The sequence below is a fragment of the Myotis yumanensis genome, unplaced genomic scaffold (assembly GCF_028538775.1).
Source record: "Myotis yumanensis isolate MYYU_CA2020_CCGP unplaced genomic scaffold, mMyoYum1.0.hap1 SCAF_1, whole genome shotgun sequence".
Taxonomy (NCBI): Eukaryota; Metazoa; Chordata; class Mammalia; order Chiroptera; family Vespertilionidae; genus Myotis; species Myotis yumanensis.
This window is the reverse complement of record NW_027223752.1, coordinates 15,989,944-16,012,744: the sequence shown is the minus strand read 5'-3', so window position 1 is coordinate 16,012,744 and position 22,801 is coordinate 15,989,944. Positions and strand designations below refer to the sequence as shown.

The 22,801-nt window shown below is 41.9% G+C and overlaps 1 protein-coding gene across 1 annotated transcript in view; it reads left to right on the top strand.

Annotated features, from left to right (window-relative positions):
* Positions 1–3,690: 3,690 nt before the first annotated feature.
* The window catches only part of LOC139010291 (golgin subfamily A member 5), a 32,174-nt gene continuing 13,063 nt past the window's right edge, over positions 3,691–22,801 (top strand). Inside the window, exons 1-7 of the mRNA XM_070414546.1 lie at positions 3,691–3,824; positions 6,439–7,012; positions 10,133–10,360; positions 12,491–12,710; positions 13,370–13,493; positions 15,168–15,371; positions 19,907–20,077. Of these exons, the coding sequence (XP_070270647.1) occupies positions 6,469–7,012; positions 10,133–10,360; positions 12,491–12,710; positions 13,370–13,493; positions 15,168–15,371; positions 19,907–20,077 (1,491 nt within the window). The 5' untranslated portion in view covers positions 3,691–3,824; positions 6,439–6,468. The remainder of the gene's footprint in view (positions 3,825–6,438; positions 7,013–10,132; positions 10,361–12,490; positions 12,711–13,369; positions 13,494–15,167; positions 15,372–19,906; positions 20,078–22,801) is intronic.

Here is a 22,801-nt window from a genome sequence, read left to right as displayed (position 1 = left end):
CCCTACACCAGGTCATAGAGCTGGGCTATACTATTTAGCCTTCATAGATAGAATCCAAGTTTTCCACTTAGTCCTTTCACTTACACTCCTGCTAGAAATGCACAAGCATTCTAGCTGGCTCCACATCCTCATCAGTACCTGATATTTTTCATCTTTTTACATTTTAGCCATTAAAGTGGATATGCTAAAATTTTTCATTGTGATTTTAATTTGCATTTCTCTAATGATTAACGTTATTGAACACTCTTTCATGTGCTATTGGATATTTTGTCTTGTGAAGTGCTTAATTCTTTTAAAAAAATATTTTTATTGATTTCAGAGAGGAAGGAAGAGGGAGAGAAAGAGATAGAAACATCAATGATGAAAATCATTGATCAGTGGTTGCCTCCTGCAGGCCCCACACTGGGGATCTAGTCTGCAACCCTGACTGGGAATGGAACCGTGACCTCCTGCTTCATAGGTCTACGCTCAACCACTGAGTCACGCTGAAGTGCTTAATTCTTAATCCATTTTTGCTAGGTTGCTTGTCCTTTTTAAAAATGGATTTTTAGGAAAGCTTTGTATATCCTGGATACAAATCCTCTTCAGGTATATGCATTGTAAGTAGCTTCTCCCAATTTTGGCTTGCCTCATCACTCTTATTTTTGATAAAAAAGTTTTTAATTTTGGCAAAGTCCAAATTATCAATCTTTTCTTTGTATGTGGCAATTTTTGTCTGTATCTTGTTCAAGGTTTTTTGGTCTGTTCAAGGTCATGAAGATGTTCTCCTATGTTTTCTTTTTTTTCTATTTTTATTTATTGATTTTAGAGAGAGAAAGGGAGATAGATAGGGGAACATTGATTTGTTGTTTCACTTATTTATGCAAACATTGGTTGCTTCTTGTATGTGCTATGACTAGGAATCAAACCCACAACCTTGGCACATCAGGACAATGCTCTAACCAATTGAGCTGCCTAGCCAGGGCTCTCCTATGTTTCCTGATAGAGCCTTTATTATATTACATTTCACACTTTGATCTATAACCTATTTGAAGTTTTATGTATGGTATAAAGTAAGGGTGTCTTAGTCCATTGGACTGTTATAACAAAAATAGCATGGACTGGGTAGCTTATTAACAACAGAAATTTATTTATCACAGTTCTAGAGGCTGGGAAGTTCAAGATTAGGACAGAGGCAGATTCAGTATCTGATGAGAGTCTGCTGCTGGCCCTCGTAGATGGTCATAGATGGCCATCTTCTCAGTATAACCTCACATGGCAGAATGGGTGAGGGAGTTTTCAGGGATCTCTTTAATAAGGGTGATAATCCCTTTATGAGGGTTCCATCCTCATGACCTAATCACCCCCAAAGGCCCCAACTCCAGAAACCATCACTTGGTGATTGGGATTTCAACATGAATTTTGGGGGATACAAGCATCCAGTCTATAGCAAGAGATTAAGATTTATTTTTTTCCCATGTGGATATCAAACTCAGCCAGGGGTTTATACATTTTCTTTCGTTTTATTATTTTTATGCTGGCCGGGCCAGTCCCCCCCCCTTTTTTTTCCTGATAAAATTGAGGGTCAGAGAGATTAACTCACTTGAAACTAGTTGACAGCCAAATAAGAACCCAGATCCTCTGATTTCTGCCTCTTTACCATACCATCTCAATTCACTGGACATTCTTATTCATTCATTACTTCAACGTCTTTCATTCTCACCCCTTCAGTGGTTAAGAACATTGTTTCTGGAGTCACACTAACCTAGGTTGGAATCCCAGATGTACAATTTACTCCTTGTATGACCCTGGGCAAGTAACTAAAGCTCTCTGAAGCTCACTGCCTTCATCTGTAAAATGGGGGTACATATTAATCAGATTTCATTAGGTAAGGCTATATAAAAAATAATCTCAAATCTCAGTAGCATCCAAAAGCAAAGTTTTGCCACTGGTGTGGCTCAGTGGTTGAGCATCAACCTATGAACCAGGAGGTCCCATTTCAAAGCCTGGTCAGGGGCACATGCCTGAGTTTCAGGCTCTATCCCCAATGTGGGGCGTGCAGGAGGCAACCGATCAATGATTCTCTCCCATCATTGATGTCTCTATCTCTCCCTCCTTCTCCCTTCCTCTCTGATATCAATAAAAAATATTTTTTTAAAAAAAGAAAGAAAAGCAATGGTTTATTTTTCACTCATGTGACATGTTAGACATGGGCTGCTTCACATCTCTTTTTCCTTCCAGGACCCAGAGGGAGGGAGGGAGCAACCCCATCCGGGACAGGGGATTCTCATGAGTAGAGAAAGATCAAGAGAGCTGGTGAAAACACATAATGACTCTTAACACTTCTGCTCAGATGTGTTGAAAGGCACTTCTGTTCACATTCCATTGGCCAAAGGAAGTCACGTGACCCGTGTTGACAGCAGTGAGGCTGGAAAGGACACTTACAGGACACATTGCCGTTATCTGGCAACAGGTGGTGATATATAATCCTTAACAGAAAGAGCTACTTAGTAGTTGGGGACAATACCACCTACTATGGGACAATAATAGCACCTTCCTGGCAACTTGTGAGAATTAAATGAGGTGAAGCACATCCAAATGCTTAACACAATATTCTGCACTGAATAAGGACACAGTCACTGTTAGATGCTATTGTTATTATTACCTCCCCATGCTGTTGAAACCTTTTCTGTCCACTGGACTGGGCTAACCCTGACTTGTGAGGAAGAAAACTGTGATTACTCCTGGTACGTAATCTTCAGACAATAAATCTAAGGGCACAGGTTTTGGAGTAATATGGGCTCCTTATTAGAGCAGATGATCTTAGACAAGTTATTCTCTCTGATCTTTAGTTTCCTCGACATGAAAATGGGGATCCTTGGGACTCTGTTGTAGACTTGCCATTAGGGCTAAATTAGCCCAATCCTGTGCACTCAGTACGTGCTGAGTATCTAGTGAATCACTGAATGTGGATTTTAGACTACTTTCAAACATTCAATGAACTGTCACAACAGAACTACAATACTGCTGTATGGAAAGCCCTTTACCGTCTTTTGGGTCCCAGCTCAAATGCCACTTCCTCAGAGTCCTGCTCTGATCACACAATTAAAAGTACCTCCCCACCTCCAGTGACTTCTCTGTTTTCTTGTCGTCACAACTCTCGTAATGCTCTGAAACTGTCTTGTTCATTCATTGATTTACTTAATATCTGTCTCTGTCGCTAGAAAGGAAGCTCCGTGAAATCGCGGATCTTGTTCTATGCATTCTCACCTCCTGCCCTGGGCCTCGGCATCCTCACCCATCACCTGCGGGACGAAGGAGGAAAAGACTAAGGTGAATGCTGCCTGGTCCACCTGAGCCTCACGCCCCGCCCAACTCAGACCTCAAATTCCCTCCCGGCTGGGCGTGGCCCTTGTCACCCACGTGAGCTGCAGTGGGACTCCGCCCCGCTGGTGGGGTGGGCATGGCCTCCAATGTTGTGTCCGCCGCGTGCAGGCTGTCGTCAGGGGGAGTAGAGTCACGTCACACGCACGCAGGCCTTGCCCCGCCCTGTCTTCTTGCCGCAGGCGGAAGAGGGCGTGGCCAGGCGCGAGGTCCCCGCAGCTGCCGGCGCGGCCGCCTGAATCGCCTCCAGGTGGCTGTTCTCAGCTCTCGGCCGCTCAGGCAGCTCGGAAGCCACTCTGTTTGGGGTCCTCGCTGCCCTTCCACGTCTCCCGGAAGAGTAGCCGGGCCGTGGCCGGGCCGTGGCAGGTGCTGACCAGGGGTGCTCAGCCTGGGCTCTCTCCGGGCGGCTGCTGCGGGGGCAGCCCAGGAGTCTTCAGGTGCAGCGGCTCCGGAGTCCTCAGGTGAGGCGGGGGCCCAGTGGGTAGGACGGGTCCGCTTCGGGCGATAATGGCCTGAGACGCGGGGGCGGCGTCCCCTTAGCGGAGACTTTAGTCTCCGCCGGGTGACGGGCTGAGGAAAGGGGCCTCCCCTCTCCTCCCTTCCCCACCCCCAGGACGGTTGGACCTCTCTTCCTTTCCGGAGGCTCGGCGAGGTGGTGGGAGCGCAGTGGGGATCTGCACTCGCCTCCCTGGGACCCACTGACTGTCCCGCCCTAGGGCCGGCCCGCTGACCCCAGCCTCCCTTCCTCCGTGTGGACACCTGCCCTTGCAGCCGGCCCCCCGCCGCCGGCCCCATCCACGCCCTCTCGGCCTCCCCTCACCCCCGCGTGGCCGTTTCCCGGGGCAGTGGCCGCGGAATTCTTGGAGGGGTTTGCACCTCTTAAGTCCGTTCGGGACGTTTGTCCGTCGGGCCGGTGCCCAGGGCCCTTCTCAGTATTCGTCTAATTGGGTCATTTTGCAGCCACGGGCCTTTGCTTTAAAGCCCTGTTGGCTTTAAAACGAGGGGTGACACGTAAGGAACTAATACGTGTTTTGCTTTATTAGGAGAGAGACTGCGCCTCCGACACCACCAGTGTTTACATAAGGGACCCTTTACATCCGTAGGGAGTTGTAGTCACACAGCATTTCAGCTCCATTTTCACTTGATTTCAACCTAAACTCTGTGAAGTACCCAGGGAGTTGTCCCATTTCTTTCCTAAGGAACAGATTTAGAGGGTTTCTTGAGGTTTTTCAGATACTGAGCGGCTAGATGGGAAAGGCAGGGGTTAAAAGGTGGGCCTGGCTGATTTAGACTTGAGTATCTAGCTGCCATTTAAACTCTGGGATCTTTCTAAACCTTTTCCGCACTTGCGGAAAAAAAGATACATGTATTGCTACAGATCGCATAATGTGGTTGTGAAAATCATGTGATGACATAAAAATTCCATCAGCAATATTTACGGGTGCTTACTGTGTGCTAAATGCGGGGAATTAATTGGTGAGCAAAATAGACAGGGCCTTTACCCACCTACTCCCTTTCCCTGAGAGGGAGAGAAAGAAAAAGAAACATAATTATAAAACAAAAAAAGTGCCTATGAGGGAAAAGAGTACGCATGAACACAGAATGGTAAGACCTGATTTAGATGGAAATTAAAAGGTTTGGGGAGCAGATGACAATTCAAGGGGAGATTAAGAACCAGAGTTAAAGTGAAAGAGTGTTCCAGGCAAAAGGAACAATGTGCACATTCAAGAAATGTTTGACTTAAAAAAAAATAATACACACACACACACATAAATATTTCAGAGAGGAATGGAGAAGGAAAGAGAGATATTTGAATCCACATCCTGCGTGGTTCAGGGTTCGGGATCTGGAGAAGGGCCGCGTGCAAATGACAGAGACGAGACAAGAAATAATAATTTGGAAATATTGGGAGCCAGGAGGAAAGCCCAGTGCAAGGGAAAGGACTTCCACTCGTGCCCAGGCCTTGCCAACCTTTTATTCAGTTTTGGATGCACAGTAATTGTGGTAACAGACAGACTATCTTAAAGGTCAGTAAATATTAGAAAGATTTACTCTGAGACTATTTGGTCAGAAAATTGCTTGAGCCTCCATTGTCTGGACTAAACAATTGGTGCATAGCTCTGGCCCTTGCCAGGGCTCAAGGTTCACCAGCATTCCGGGCTCCTTGTTTACACTTCTCTAATAGTGAAGACAATGGATGGCTTCCCACAGAGATAGAAATATCAATGATGAGAATCATTGATTAGCTGCCTCCTGCACGCCCCATACTGGGGATTGAGCCTGCAACCCTAGCATGTGCCCTTGACCATAATCGAACCCGGGACCCTTCAGTCCACAGGCTGACACACTATCCACTGAGCCAAACTGGCTAGGGCTGTTTGTTAACTTTTTAATATAGTATTCTTCCTTCTATATCACAAAAATTAATTACTTGTCATTACTCTGATTCATTGTGTCAGGCTGTAAGTACTCAAACATATCAAATGAATGTCTATGCAGTCTTATTTTTTTAATTCTTAATTTAGCTTAATGTGCACATAGTAGGTACGGAGTATTTAATTTATTTGAAGGTGTGCTTTAGACAGATTATGTGCACACCTTAAGTTATCCATTGTAGTGTTGCATTTTAAGAAAATATATTTTGTATTAATCAGAAGTTTCTTCAAGTTTTAGCACCGTAAAACAAACTTCAGGGAATTTTTATTTGGTTGCACTGAAATTTTGCTGTATTAGATGCTATTTGGATGCTTTTGCTACATTACCATTTATCCTTTGTTGAAACAGGAGTAATAACAATAGTGGTAGTTGTAATTATGGTACTAGGAACTTCTAAAATGAGTGCCTATTGTGTACCAGGCATTCTGCAGAGTGTTTTTATGTATCATTTCATCTTAAAAGTATCCTATAATATAAGTACATTTATTTTACTCACTTTCTAGATAAAGTTTCTCAGTTTCAGTAAAGTAGTTTGCTCAACATTACATAGCTAGTAAGAAGCAGGGCTAGGCATTCAACCCAGACTGACTCCAGGCTCTGCTGTTACGCCACACTGATCACTTCGTGTCCTTTTTACAGGTTCACCGATAGGATTATTCCGCTGCCATCATGTCTTGGCTTGCTGACCTTGCTGGAAAGGCAGAAGATCTTTTAAACCGAGTCGATCAAGGGGCTGCAACCGCTCTCAGTAGAAAAGAGAACACCAGCAGCATAGTATACAGCAAAAATACTGACTATCCTGAACCTCACCAGCAAAATGCAGACTTGACTTTCCAGACTGGATCTAAAGCTAATTATATCTCCTCAGCAGCTGGTAACATCAGAAATCAAAGAGCCACCATCCTAGCTGGCACCACAAATGCGAAAGCAGGACCCAGGACCTCAGTGGAGGCCTCCCATTCTGTTGAAAACTCATCTGTTCCTAGGCCTTCGTCCCAGTTTGTTCGGAGAAAAAAGTCAGAACCTGATGATGAGCTGCTGTTTGATTTTCTTAATAGTTCGCAGAAGGAACCTACTGGGAGGGTGGAAATAAAAAAAGAAAGGGGCAAGCCCCCTGTCCTCCAGAGTTCTCAGACAACAAGCGCCAGTGCTGGGAACACCAGCGTAACTGCCATCAAAACCATTGAAGAAAATCCTGGGAGCCAAAGCCATGGTAGCTAATCAGTCCTCTATTTCTTGTAGAGTTAAGCAGACTGGATGTGTCATCACAGCCTAATACATTCTGGTAGTGTTTCTCGTCCTCGTGTCCCCACTGGTGGAAGGGCAGGCCCTCTGAAATGTGTGGTACACACAAGAGAGACAGCATGGAATACTGTCAGTCAATATGCAGTTATAGTAGGGACCTTTGAATTTTGTCTGTAGGGTAATTACCCCAGCATCTGAGAAATTACATCCAAAATGATCCTCTAACATATTTTAAGGTACGAAAAAAATAATTCTGAAATATGAAAGAAAACATAATTTTGGATTTGGGACTTTCTCAGTTCATTTCTTTTTGTCATTGGAATTACAAAAATGACAGGAGGCTGTACTTCATATATATATATATATTTTTTTTTTTCCACATCTATTCTTGACGATCAGTTTTGTGGGTTGTTGTTGTTTTCCTGTATTCCCCCTAGAAGTAAAACTGAGAGACTGAACTGTGATCCAAGTTCATTTAAATTGCTGTGAAATTATCTCTACCTGGACATCTGCTCATCTGCAGAAATGAGGTTAACATGTTAATGTGGCTAATTCGAGTACCTACTAACCATTTTTAAATGGCAATAAACATGATAGGTTCCTGCAGGGATTCCTTATAAAGTTGGTGATTAATGGGAATCTGTTATGTTCTTAAACATTATAGCTTCTCCCACAGTCTTGGCTGCCAGTGAATAAAATATGCCTTGTATCTGTAAGATAAAAAAAAGTGGTAGAGGTGACCATTTAGGGCAGTAGCAGTTGATTAATTACGCACACTTCTAAATTTCTTCTCAGCTATCTTTTCAGTGGTTATACAAACATTGAGAACCTAATGGGTGGCAGGATATAGAAGTGAATGAAGTGGTTCAGGATCTAGTCACTATGGTCGCGACCCCTGAAAATACATCCTGCATATCAGATATTTACATTACAATTCATAACAGTAGCAAAATTACAGTTATGAAGTAGCAACGAAAATAATTTTATGGTTGGGGGTCACCACAGCATGAGGAACTGTATTAAAGGGTCACAACATTAGGAAGGTTGAGAACCACTGATAGTGGGTGAGATAGACGTATTAACATAATTTACCTATAGTGTCATAAATGCAGTAATTGAGGTATTGTCAGAGGGTTGTGAAAACATAAAGGAGAAAGCAACTAATTGCCTAAGTGTTCAGGTCAGGGTTCAGAGGGTCTGTAATTGGAGCTTGGTCTTAAAGAATGGACTGGAGGCAGCATCCCCTGCAGAGATCCTTTAAGTTTGTTAGTGTTGTTCTGGGAACACTGAGTGTGAGATAGATTCCTATAAATCATTTTTTGTTAAAAAGTGGTCCCTGGACTTCTTGTATTAGAATCACTTGTGTGCTTAATAAAAAATGAATTATTGGGTATCTCTCCAGACCTCCTGATTCGGATTTTCTGGGAAAGGAGTCAGGCATCTAAATTTTTTTGTTTTTTAGGTGGTTGCTAGGCCAGTAAAAATTGAAAGTACCATAGTAATGTGATACTAATAGAGGTCTTTTAAGCTTAAATTTGACTTGAATTATTTTTCTACTTTTAAGGAAAACAGCCTACATTTTAATTGTAAAGGAGGGATCAACCTGATTGACAGGGAAGTTAGTGAGAACCAGTTAATACATGGGAGTTACAAAAATAGTTTTGTTTCTCTAAGGCAGGGTCTCTCAATTTTGTGACTATTGACATTTAGGCTGAATAATTCTTTGTTATAGGGACTGTCCTGTCCTTTGTAGGATGTTCAGCAGCATCCCTGGCCTCTTAACCCATTAGATGACAGTAGCACCCTAAGTTGTGACAACCAAATATGTCTTCATACATTACCAAATGTCCTTTGGGGGGCAAAACCACCCCAGGTTGAAAAGCCCACACTCAGCTCCTTAGAAGTGGAATTGCTGGGTTGTAGGATGTGACAATGTTCAACTACACCAATAGCAAACACCAAGTTGTTTTCTTAAGAGGTTGTACCAATTTATAATTCACCAGCTGTGACTAAGAGTTCCTTTTGCTCTGTGTTCTCACCAAAATTTGATTATTTTCAATGTGACTTTTTATATTTTTCTAATCAGGTGTGAAAATGTCATTATTTTTTACTTCTCTCATTGCTATATGAGGCTAGGCATCTTTTCAAATATTTGACTATATGGGTTTCATCTTTTGGGAAGTAGCTGTTCAAGTTTTTTGATCATCTTCCCCCCAGTGGATTATTGATTTAGCTTCCTTTGTAAAGTCATTATTTTAGTCCATTTTAATCATTAAGTGTAGTTCATTTTTTAGCATGTAATTTTTTTGAGTAAGGAAAAAATATATTTGCATCATATTTAGTAGCAAATTAAAAACAGGATGAATCTGAATTCCTGATTCATCTGAGGGTTTCTTTAGGTAAGGCATTTAGATTCCAGTTTGCTATATAACTGACTGCTCTGACCTATTATTAACTCTCCTTGCCTTGAAACCCACAGCTGTTCTTTTGTGCCTTTCTAATATTTTCAGTATTGAGACTTCTTCTTTTTTTCTCCAAAAACAATTTGGAGACAAAAGTGAGACCAAGTCTAATCACCTAAATTATCCCTGATTTTGTACTTTCCAGAACTGTATTTTTTTTAAATAATATATATTTTAATTGATTTCAGAGAGGAAGGGAAAGGAAGAAAAGGATAGAAACATCAGTGATGAGAGAGAATCATTGATTGGTTGACTTCTGCATGCCCCCTACTGGGGATCCAGCCTGAATACCAGGCACGTGCTCTGATTGGGAATGGAACCATGACCTCCTGGTTCCTGGTTTGACATTCAGCCACTGAGCCACACCAACTGGGGTAGAACTATATTCTTATATCTATTCTTCATCACCATTCAGTGTATCCAGGATCCTTATAAGTCTATAGGCTCCATCTATGAGAATGAAATTTCATCAGAGGAAAGTCTATTGAGAATTTAAGTTTATTTTTTATGGTATTTTAGCTATAGCAGTCCACATGAGCCAGCCAAAAGGCATTCTACCAAAGTAGACTACTAATATCTATGTAGTGAGCATTTCAATGTAACAAAAATGTACTTTTTTTTCACAGAAGCTTCTAGTAATTCAGATTCTGGCCATGAAATCCAAGAGGATTCTTCAAAGGAAAATGTATCATCAAATGCTTCCTGCGCTGATCACAACCCGTTATCTACTGATGATGGCAAATCACATGAACTGTCTAATCTTCGACTGGAGAATCAACTGCTGAGGAATGAAGTTCAGTCCTTAAATCAAGAAATGGCCTCATTACATCAAAGAGCCAGGGAAACTCAAGAAGGTAGAGCCTTATTCAGATTGCCTAAGATTAGAAATTTAACATTTCAAAAATAAACTAAAACATTGATTACAGCTAAGCTATCAGAAATATGTTAGATGAGCTCAGCTGGTTAGAACATCATCCTGATACGCCAAGGTTGTGGGTTCAATTTCTGGTCATGACACATACAATAAATATGTTAGATGAGACTTGTACATAGTGTTTTCATAGAAATACAGGGTCCAGATTTGAAAATGGGACCAATCATCCTCTCACCAACCCAAAAAAGAAAACATGGGTTTGTTTGGTCATTCTTTTTTTTTTTAAATAAATTTTTATTGATTTCAGAGAGGAAGGGGTGTGGGGGAGAGAGAGAGAGAAAAACATCAGTGATGAGAGATAATCATTGATGGGCTGCCTCCTGCACATCCCCTACTGGGGATTGAGCCTGCAATGTGGGCATGTGCCCTGAATGGGAATCGAGCTGTGACTTGGTTCATAGGTTGATGCTCAATCACTGAGCCACACCAGCTGGGCAAAGCTTGTGGCCTTTTTTTGTGTGTATGTTAATCCTCACCCGAGGATATTTTTCCATTGATTTTTAGAGAGAGTGGAAGGGAGAGGGAGAGACAGAAACACTGATGTGAGAGAGACACATTGATTGCTTGCCTCCTGCACGCACCCCAACCAGGGCCGGGAACCTGCAACCAAGGTACATGCCCTTGACCGGAATCAAACCAGGAACCCTTCAGTCCGCAGGCCGATTCTCTATGTGTTCTCTAGTCATGGAGCCAAACTGACTAGGGCTCCGTTGCTTTTTAGAGAGTGTGGAAGGGAGAGGGAGAGACAGAAACATTGATGTAAGAGAGACTCATCGATTGGTTGCCTCCCACACATACCCCGACCAGGGCCAGGGATCGAGTCTTCAACCAAGGTATGTTCCCTTGACTGGAATCGAACCCAGGACCTTTTAGTCCATGGGCTGATGCTCTATCCACTGAGCCAAACCAACTAGAGCTGGTCATTCTTTTAGGAGCTATGAAATTTAAGCACTCAGGAGAACAGAACATTAGCAATCATCTGATTCATTTGGCTGATCTGTTTTGGACCTTCTAGGGAATTGTTCATGAACCAAAGGCAGGATTAAACAAGGTAGTGGACACTAGCCGGTGAGGTCACTGTATTGCCCTGCTTTAGGGGACATAAAATGAATATGGAATTTCCTTTGAATAGTACCCTCTGGAATTGTGCAGTGCGGTGGCCCTAGGCTACAAAACCCTCAGATTTCTCAGAAATGGGTAATTAAAAAGTAATCCCATGACAGAGGTAATGATGGGGAAATATGTTAGTGTTATTGTAAGTGTGGCTGAGGAGAAAACAAAAGGAAAGGAATCTCTGCCTTGGTTCCTGGGGGTGATGAGAAGAAATGTGGGGAGGGTAGAAGAGCTTTGCCAAGACATGGATGAAGGCCCGGAAGAGTGCATTAGGAAGATAGTTTAAGTCTTATTAGACTGACTAGACAGAGCTTCACTTTACCCAGACTAATGTAGACACAGAGAGAGAGAGAGCTTTTCCTGAGATCCTGTAGAGTTTGCTTCAATATTAAAAACAAAGTTCGTTTTGCTGGCAAACTCAATCATAGGTGGCATATGAGGGTATGGAAATCTGCACTGCATTCCTCTTTCTGAATCAGTTTCCTAGGTTAAAAGAATATCATCCTTTTGTCACAGTAATGGAAAGAAACACATTCTTTTCTGTGCTGCTTTTGTTTTGTTTGTTTGGTCTTGCTGGGGTGTACATTATCTACCCTTCATTTGGGTCTGCATTCTTTGTTGTCTCTAGCAGAACTCTACAAATTCACTGACCTAAAACTTCCTGCTATCTCTGGTTTTTGGCCTCCAAATGCTTTATGTTCTATCTCCCAAAAAAACATTTGTAGAAGAGCAGCTGGCATCATGCCCCATTCCAACCTGTTACCGGTAATACAGATGTGAATATTGGCCTTGAAAAATGAGAGCAAAAATGTTGAAGATATTTGTAAGCTCCTAATTTTGGCAAGATGTAAAGTTCTAAAGGGACTCAAAGGAGAATTTGTGTGTGCTCTGAAAAAGATATGTTTGGTCGAATACAGAAACTTCTTTTTTTTTTTAGAATTAAACAAAGCAAGAGCAAAAGTTGAAAAGTGGAACGTTGACCATTCAAAGAGTGATCGAATAACTCGAGAACTTCGAGCCCAGGTAGATGACCTGACCGAAGCGGTGGCTGCAAAGGATTCCCAGCTGGCTGTGCTGAAAGTGAGACTCCAGGAAGCTGACCAGCTACTGAAGACTCGCACAGAAGCTTTAGAAGCCTTACAGAGTGAAAAGTCACGGTAGCTAATGCTGTTAACAATGAAAACGAGCTAGAATGATTCTCCCTTCCCAATAAAAGTAATGATAAGCACTTAGTGCATTCTACCTAATGAAAATTTAACTTTTGGAAATTTACAAGAGGGAAAATTCAGTTTTTATTAATGTTGGAAATGTGTGTGATTTAAAGTGGATTTATTATTTGAATCTTGAGATGCATTGTTAGCAAATTCTGAATTTAAAAATATTTGAAGAGCATAGTGTAAAATATAAGTGGTATGTACTTATATTTGGATTCCTAAAAATATAGATGACATTCCATTAGAGCAGTGTTTCTCAACCTTCTGGCCCTTTAAATACAGTTCCTCGTGTTGTGACCCAACCATAAAATTATTTTCGTTGCTACTTCATAACTGTAATGTTGCTACTGTTATGAATCGTAATGTAAATATTTGATATGCAGGATGGTCTTAGGCCACCCCTGTGAAAGGGTCGTTCGACCGCCAGAGGGGTCGTGACCCACAGGTTGAGAACCGCTGCATTAGAAGGAAAAGATTTCTTTAAGCATGTTTCAATCAAACCACCCTTTTTGTGCTAACAAGCCAACACACTAAAAATTATTCTACCTTGTCACTTGTACCCCGTGGAAATGAGTTATTTCAAGTGATGTATTTTCGTTTAGAATAACACAGGATCACAGCGAAGGCAGTAGCCTGCAGAATCAAGCTCTGCAAACCCTTCAGGAGAGACTGCATGAAGCGGATGCCACTCTGAAGAGAGAGCAGGAGAACTATAAGCAAATGCAGGTTAGAAAAGAACAACAGAGTTCTTTTGTTATTTGACCTTATGCTGTTTCCCAGCACATTTGCTCTTTAATAAAATTCTGCAGTGTATTTCAGAAAATTCTGTTTCTGTAACAGAAACCAAGTATTTGAAAATTTAGTTTGAACCTTGTATTTGAAAATTTAGCTTGAACCTTGCTAAATTTATTTAATTTTATATATTGACATACAATTAAAACAGATTTGTTTATCAAATTATAAGAAAAAGTTTATTTAGAAAATTACAGAGGTAGCTGGGCTATGTGGGCTTAAGAAACAAGTTACAGAGGCAGAAAGAAGGGCCCTTGGAGCTTAGGAGAGAGAAAGGCAAAGGTACTGCGCCTGCCCTTACACCTCTGTGGGGAAGAAGAGGGGGACGGGAAGGGCACTGGCTTGCTCCCGAGAGGGAGAGTGCCTAAAATAGCTACTGTTCACTAGAGGTAGACATCTTTTCATTTAATGTGGTTTGCAACCAACATTACCATTATTTGATTAGAAGCCGACTCGGAGCATCTGGTTTATTCTTTGTGTTTAAGCCTTTAGTGATTCCAGTTTAATCTGATTCATTTATTTTAAGACAAAATTGTACATAATGTTTAGAGTTTTACTCTTAAATTAATTTTTGCATCTAGTTCAGTGATTATCAATCCTGTACATATTAGAATCACCTGAGTAGCTCTTACTACTTTCTGATGCCCAGTGTCCACTCCCCGAGAGTGGTCCCATTGTATGAGGTAGGGCATAGGTGTTGGTATTTTGGTCTTACGGATTCACAGATATAGCTAATGGGCAGCCAGGGTCCATTGGTCCCAGTGGTTGGCAAACTGTGGCTCGAGAGCCACATGGTATTGTGGGGAGAGAGATAGAAACATCAATGATGAGAGAGAATCATTGATCGGCTGCCTCCTGCATGCCCCCTCCTGGGGATTGAGCCCACAACCCAGGCATGTGCCCTTGACCAGAACTGAACCCAGGACCCTTCAGTCTGCAGGCTGATGCTAGTTTATCTACTGAGCCAAACCAGCTGGGGCTTCCATTTGTTTTCTAATAGACTTTCTAGTTTTCTGTAAACCCCATTCTTCATTGATTAGCTAATATCAGATCAGATCTGGTATCCAAATGACCAGATTCACCTGGGAAATTCTCAAAAAACAGATTTCCAAGCCCAGTCTTAGAAATTCCAATTCAGTAAACCTGGGGAGACCTTGGATGGCTGTATTTCTAACAAACTCCCTAATTATTTTGATACATTGCTGTGTTTGGGAACACAGTTTCTAACAAATGAAGAGTGTTTTTGTGTGTGTGTTTTTTTTAAAAACATATTTTTATTGATTTCAGAGAGGAAGGGAAAGGGAGAAAGAGACAGAAACATCAATGATGAGAGAGAATCATTGATTGGCTGCCTTCTGTACACCCCACACTGGGGATCGAGCCCGCAACCCAGGCATGTGCCCTGACTGGGAATCAAACCGTGATCTCTGGGTTCACAGGTCAACACTCTAATGAGCCATCCTGGCTGGGCTGAAGAGTGTTGTTGTTTTTTTACCTACCTGTTATGTTATCAGGCTGAGCTACTAATTCCCATAAGATATCTGAATGGATGGTTGTAAAATATATCTCAAAGCAGAATGTTGTAAGGATGATATAAAAATTTTTCAGAGTGAGTTTGCTGCACGCCTGAATAAAATGGAAGTGGAACGTCAGAATTTGGCAGAAGCAGTTACTCTGGCAGAAAGAAAGTATTCAGATGAGAAGAAGAAAGTTGATGAGCTACAGCAGCAAGTCAAGATGAATAAGTCCAACTTGGAGTCCTGTAAGCAGGAATTAATTGACTACAAGCAAAAAGCTGCACGGATACTTCAAGTAAGCATGAAATGTACACGTTTGAATGTTAAGTTTTATGCCCATTAACTGGGAGACACTTTGAGACTATACGTCTGAGATGATTTGTTTGTGATTAGCTAGGTTGGCTAAACATGAACAATATTTCTAAGTACTCTCCTTAGAAATATTATAAAAAGGAAGAAATGTCTCTTATTCGTACCACTTTTTTATTTAAATTCATGCTGCCACTACCTAGTTCAGGTCTTCAACCTGACACCTTAATAATCACTGTGAGAATATTAATGTTTGTTGTTAAACAGCCACTTTATTCTTCCTTGTTAATCCTCTGTTGAATTTTTTAGAACAACTGGTCTAGGCCTCTTCTAACTCTCAGAATTGCCTCATCTACATTTGTTCCCCTTCCTTAGATCTAAGGTGACTTTACCTTCTTTACTAAAAAAGACTGTAGTCAACTAGTATAGTTTTCAATTTCTCTTTCCTTTTCCTCTCATGTCAGAGGGAAAACATGTCCTTTCATTTTATTTTTTCTAGGATAATTTTTCCGCCTGAGCATTCACTTCATCTCCTCCCACCATATTTAAGCCCTTTCTCCACAAGTCTGTCCTGTCGCTCTGCCTTTCTGCTGCTGCCTTTCTGGCTCAGTTTATTCAAGAACACATGCTTTCTTAGTGGAAGAAGAATGAAAAAATAATCCTTTTGGCTTTTGGGCCACTTTGATCCATTTCCCTGTTCTCCTTTCTTTCAATGACAGACTTAGAATTATTGTATACTAGAGGCCTGGTGCACAAAATTTGTGCACTCGGGGGCAGGGGGGTGGTCCCTCAGCCCAGCCTGCACCCACTCGCAGTCTGGGAGCCCTCAGGGAATGTCCGACTGCTGGCTTAGGCCTGCTCCCCATGGGAAATGGGCCTAAGCCGGCAATCAGATATCCTTAGCACTGCTGCAGAGGCAGGAGAGGCTCCTGCCGCTGTACTCGGCAGCCATGAGCCTGAATTCTGACTAAGTGGCGCTCCCCCTGTGTGAGTGCATTGACTACAAGGAGGTAGCTCCTGCATTGAGCGTCTGCCCCCTGGTGGTCAGTGCATGTCATAGTGACCGGTCATTGTTCTATTTGCTCGATTTGCATATTAGCCTTTTATTATATAGGATATGCTGTTTTTCATGTTAGAATTATTAACTTCAACTTCCCCATGTAGTTTCTGTCCTCACTAGTTTTCTGAAATTGTCTTCTCAAAAGTTTTTACTGACCTAAATGTATATTTTCTGCCCTTTTCTTAATTTCCACCCGCTTTGGTTTTGGTAGAGCATTTGATAATGTTAACCCTCCTACCTTCTTGATACTCTTGCCTTCTAATGTGACCTGCACTGCCTTACCTCTCTTTTCTCTCTCTTACTGATGTTTCTGTCTCTGTTGGGCCTTCTTCCCAGCCTCCAAAGAGGAAGCGTTCTCTCAAATTCTTAAGCCCCCTTTTGTTATTCTTTCTTACTTTGCATTATCATATACTCACTCTGCTTCTGCCTCAATGTGACTTCAGCATGTGTCCAACCTAACTTTTCTACCCCAGTTTCCAAAAATCTGCCATGCGACATTCCAACCTTCAAACCTGCTTCTCCTTCATTCTCCTATTTCGATAAGTATTGCCATCTTCCTAGGCAATAGAGCTTGCAAGTGCAGTCTCATTTTGACTCCATCTTTTCCTTTATCCCCCACCTCTTATTGGTTACAAGCACCTTTTTGATTCCATGTTCATGAAATATCATGTCAGTCTCCTTCAAACTCTTCTTTCTAATTATTTTTGTTATATCATTCTAATTTATTAATTCATTTAAAACGTACTTATTGAACCCCTAACTATTCCCTAGGCTGAGATACAAAGCACCTACCACAGATGTGTCCTCTTTCTTAAAAGATTGTTCAGTTTAGTGGAAAGACACTGCAGTAATTGATATGATGGAGTTATTGATGCAATAAGCCCTTAAAATCTGCCCGGGAGTGAGGAGGAACTTGAAGGATGAGTAGCAAGACTTGTGGTAGGGAAGAGATTTCAGATAGAGCAGCCTGTGACACAGCAAGGGGCCCTGGGGAACATGAGATATTTAATGAACCACAGCTAGTTCCCTATTGCTGGTGCATAAGGTATTAGAGATTAAGAGATAGGAGATAAAGCCTGGCTGGTGTTGTGCAGTGGTTGAGCATTGACCCATGAACCACGAGGTCATGGTTCGATTCCTGGTCAGGTCACATGCCCAGGTTGTGGACTTAGTCCCCAGTAGAGGGCATGCAGGAGGCAGCCAATCCATGTTTCTCTCACATTGATACTTCTCTCTGTCTTTTCCTCTCTCACTCTCTAAAAATCAATGGAAAAATATCCTTGGTGAGTATTAAAAAAATAATAATAATAAAATGGCAGTATTTAAAAAAAAATTGATGTGAAATTGAGGTGAAAATTTCAAGAAGGCAATCAGAAATACAGGCCTGAAGCTCAGCAGAGGCTCTGGGCATTAACCCTGTGGGGAAATATATATCTCCTATATAATAAAAGGGTAATATGCAAATTGACCAAATGGCAGAATGACCTGTCACTGTGACGTGCACTGACCAACAGTGGGCAGAGGCTCAATGCAGGAGCTGCCCACTGGTGGTCAGTGTGCTCCCACAGGGGGAGCGCCGCTCAGCCACAAGCTGGGCAGATGGCTGGCCTGGCAAGCACAGTGTCAGTGGCGGTAGGGGGAGCCTCTCCCGCCTCCATGGCAACACTAAGGATGTCTGACTGATGGCTTAGGCCATTTGACTCGAGGGCCACAATGGGTTCTTAAACTGGACCGGAGGGCCGGAACAAAAGCATGGATGGAGTGTTTGTGTGAACTAATATAAATTCAAAGTAAACATCATTACATAAAAGGGTACGGTCTTTTTTTTTTTTAGTTTTATTCATTTCAAACAGGCCGGATCCGGCCCGCGGCTGGCTTAGGCCCATTCCCCATGGGGAGTGGGCCTAAGCCGTCAGTTGGACATCCCCCAAGGGCTCCTGGACTACTAAAGGGCACAGGCCGGGCTGAGGGACCCCTCTCCCCCGAGTGCACGAATGTCGTACATCAGGCCTCTAGTGTGTGTGTGTGTGTGTGTGTGTGTGTGTGTGTATGTGTGTGTGTGTATTTATTTATTATAGATAATTTGAAAACTACAGAAAATTTTGAAGAAGTCACCCATAATTATACCACATAAAAAGCAACAGTTTTTGATGGAGAGTGGCTTTCATATACTTATATTTAAGGTGAAAGAGCTGATGGTCTTACTATTGGCCTACAATTATAGCAGTGTTTGAACTGGTCTTCCCATATCAAATCTCTTTTTCCACTGCATCCTTTATACCAGGAGTCCGCACACTTTTTCTGTAAGGGAGAAAAATAGTACATATTGCAGACTTGTGGGCTATGTGTGGCATCTATCATATATTCTTTGTTTTTATCATTTATCTATTTAAAATGTTTTTAATGATTTCAGAGAGGAAGGGAGAGGGGGAGAGAAATAGAAACATCAATGATGAGAGAGCCTCATTGGTCGGCTGCCTCCTGCATGCCCCACTGTGGGGATCGAGCCCACAACCCAGGCATGTGCCCTGGTTCATAGGTTGACGCTCAACACTGAGCTATGCCAGCTGGGCTGTTTGTAACTTTTATAATACTTTGAAAATGTAAAAACCATTCTTAGCTTACAGGCTATACATATAGAAATGGGCCACTCTGACCAGAGTTTGTGAACACCTGCTTTATGCCACCACCAAATTAAGCCTCCTAAAATGCATCTCTCATCGTAACATTTCCCTGTCTACTTTCTGGTCATTTGGTTTAGCCTACCAAATAAAATTCAAACATTTAGTCTGGTATCTGAAACCCCCACAAATGGGTCCTAACATACTTTCTGTGTGCATCTCAATGAAATGTTCTTAAAGGCCTTCATGCTTTTGCAGTTTTATGCTTTGCGCTCTGTTTTCTCTCCACCTGTTAAAATCCTAGCCGATTTTCAGGACCAATAATAACAGCTATCTTTCAAGTCAAGTCTTCTCTTCCCCAGAAGTGGTTTCCCCTCCTTGGAACTCTAGAGTGATCTTACCATATCCCTCCTCTGCTTGCATTTATTGCCCTCTACTGGATACTTGTAACCTCCCCTTTAGTTTATAAGGCAGAGGGTACTATCCGAAGTGAGAGACACTATCTTTATTACACAGGACACTTAGCACAATGCCAAGCCCATCATAGGTGCTCCATAAGTATCTGTTGAGTGGATTGTGATAGGAAAAATAAGGGTGAGGAAGAATGAGAAAAATCTTAATGAATTTCAGTAACATGGTTCTGGGGACTAAAGTCCAAGGACATTGTATAGCAAGGCTCTGTTGTATTTTTATTCCAGTGGATTTCCTCCATTAATTTCTTCGATGAAGGCTATCACTGGAATATTTCCGTAGTGGTTTAGTTGGTGTATGATAGGCGATATTCAATATACAAGCTAATCTCTGCTTTGTTTTAAAATATTTCTTTTTTTAATGTAATAGTCGAAAGAAAAATTAATTAGCAGCTTAAAGGAAGGATCTGGTTTTGAAGGCCTGGACAGCAATACTGCTAATAGCATGGAGCTAGAAGATCTTCGGCATGAAAAGGAGATGCAAAGGGAAGAAATACAGAAACTGATGGGTCAGATACATCAGTTGAGATCTGAGTTACAGGTAAGATTCCTTACAGTTCACTTCAGAGACAGCCATTTACCCCCAGCTGTTAATAGAGGTGCTGGATTCTGTATTTTAGGGGAAGGGTATTGGTGAAATAACATGTGGAACTTCTGGAATAATAGTCACCATATAGAAGTGAACCTAAAGCAATAGGTTTTTTGTGCATTGATTGACTTCAAGTTATGGCAATAATAAATGTAGGTAACGAGATTCGTTAATCCAACAAACGCTTACCAAGTGTCTGCCATGTGCCAGGCATCTTCTAGGCTTGGAGTTGTAACAAGGAACCAGACAGAATCTTCATACTTCTGCATCTTACATTCTAACAGTTAAATACAAATTAGATTTTGGCTTATCTGTATAACTGGGATGTTTTCTGATATTAAAATGGGACCAGGGGTTGTCTTTTAATTATAGTTTCATGCATAATCTTATAGTTTATTTATAATTACTATATTTAAGAGTAAACTGAGCCATTAATTTAAACATAGGGTCTTTGACATAAATATAGGAGGAGTCTCTGAGGATGAGAGAAGATAAAGTACAAGGTAGCAAGCCTCCTTTAAAAAAAATTCACAAAAGCTATTCATCCATGCATTAACTCAGAATTATTGATTTGTAAGACATACATAAACCACAAAGGAAAGTGGGGAAGTTGTGAGAATAGTCTAGCTCGTCTAGAGCATAGGCCTGAATGTCAGATCTGGAGATAGATCTCATCCTGGGCCCTTAATCGACGTGTTACCTTGCACAAGGCAGTTTATCTCACTGAGCCTGAGTTTTCTCATTTGTAAAATGCAGATAAAGGTTATTTTGAGAATAAGGATATGTGTAAAAGGCTCTCGGTAAGTAGTAACTGCTATTATTTCTGGATTTTTTTTTCTTATTGGCCAACTAGAAGAGCCGGTAAAGACTTCTGTCCTTGTAGTCTTTAAAGTAGGATTTTTTTTTTCCCTGTAAATAATTTTCAATTCCAAACAATTTTAGTCCCATGAACTTAGAAATTAAGTAGATGTTAATTTTATTCATACCTTGCCTTCTTCATACATGTCTTTTGGGTAGAATTGTGGAAAATACGATTTGTTTATTTAATATCACATCCTTCCCCAGCACGTGTGGCTCTCAGTGGTTGAGCATCAACTCATGAAGCAGGAGGTCACCGTTCAATTCCTCATAAGGGCACATTCCTGGGTCTCAGGCTTGCTCCCCAGTAGGGGAGCAAAGATTCTCTCTCATCATTGATGTTTCTGTCTCCCTCCCTTCCTCTCTGAATTAATAAAAATGAATATCCTGCCCTGACTGGTTTGGCTCAGTGGATAGAGCGTCGGCCTGCAGACTGAAGGGTCCCGGGTTCGATTCCGGTCAAAGGCATGTACCTTGGCTGCGGGCACATCCCCAGTAGGGGGTGTGCAGAAGGCAGCTGATCGATGTTTCTCTCTCCTTGATGTTTCTAACTCTCTATCCCTCTCTCTTCCTCTCTGTAAAAAATCAATAAAATATATTTAAAAAAAAAAAAAAAAGAATATCTTTACCCCAACCTCATTGATGACATTAACCCATTTTCCTACCCTTTTTCAAGAAGTTTATCAAGTCTGTAATAAAGATTATAGTATTAGGTCTAGCAAAATGGGAGAATGGTTAATAATTACAATAGCTATCATTTACTGAGCACTTCCATGATAGGCACTGCACTAAGCCACTAAGCTTGATATAGATATAGATATAGACATAGATATAGATATAGATATAGATAGATATAGATATAGGTATAGATATAGATATATCTCCTTTCATTTATTCCTTATCATAACCCTGTAAGGGAAATAATATAGTTTCATTTGACAGTTTGAAGAAATATAGGTATGAAGAAGGAAAGTAACTTTCCATGACTTGTAAAGTAGTAGAGTCAGGATGTGATCCCTAGTCTGATTCCAGAACATGTGTTCTTTTTTTTATTATTATATTTTTTATTGATTTCAAATGCTCAACCACTGAGCCACGCCGGCCAGGCAGTTCAGTTCTTTTTGAAACTGCTAGCTTTTGAATACAGATATAAATCTCCCAGTGGGGCACTGTCTTCTCGTACTTCTTTTATTTTTTTAATTCTTTATTGTTTAAAGTATTATATATAGTATTACATAGGTCTCCTTTTCCCCCCATTGACCTCTCCCTGGCTACCGCCACCCCCCATCTTCTCGTACTTCTTAAACCAAATGGTTTATGTGCCATGGCAGCTATGCTATCCTGTTCATTGCTCTCACCATTTGCCATTTATATTAATAAAAGCCTAGGTGGTCCTTGCGCCCTCGTGCGCAACGTCATCACAAGATGGCCACCACAAGATGGCAACATGCACAGCGGAGGTGGGGCATGGCGGCCACTCCGCGGCCACTCCGCGCAGTGAGGCCTGGAGGTCCCGTGGCTCCGCGCAGCGCGGAGGAGGCCGGTCCTGGCGGAGGAGGCAGGTCGCAGCAGGGGAGGGCAGTTGGGGGCCATCAGGCTAGCAGGGGAGGGCAGTTAGGAGCCATCAGGCTGGCAGGGGAGGGCAGTTGGAGGTGATTGGGCTGGCAAGGAAGGGAAGTTGTGGGCGATCAGGCTGGCATGGGAGGGCAGTTGTGGGCTATCGGGACGGCAGGGGAGCAGTTAGACGTCAATCAGGCTGGTAGGGGAGCGGTTGGGCGATCAGGCTGGCAGGCAGGTGGTTAGGAGCCAGTGGTCCCG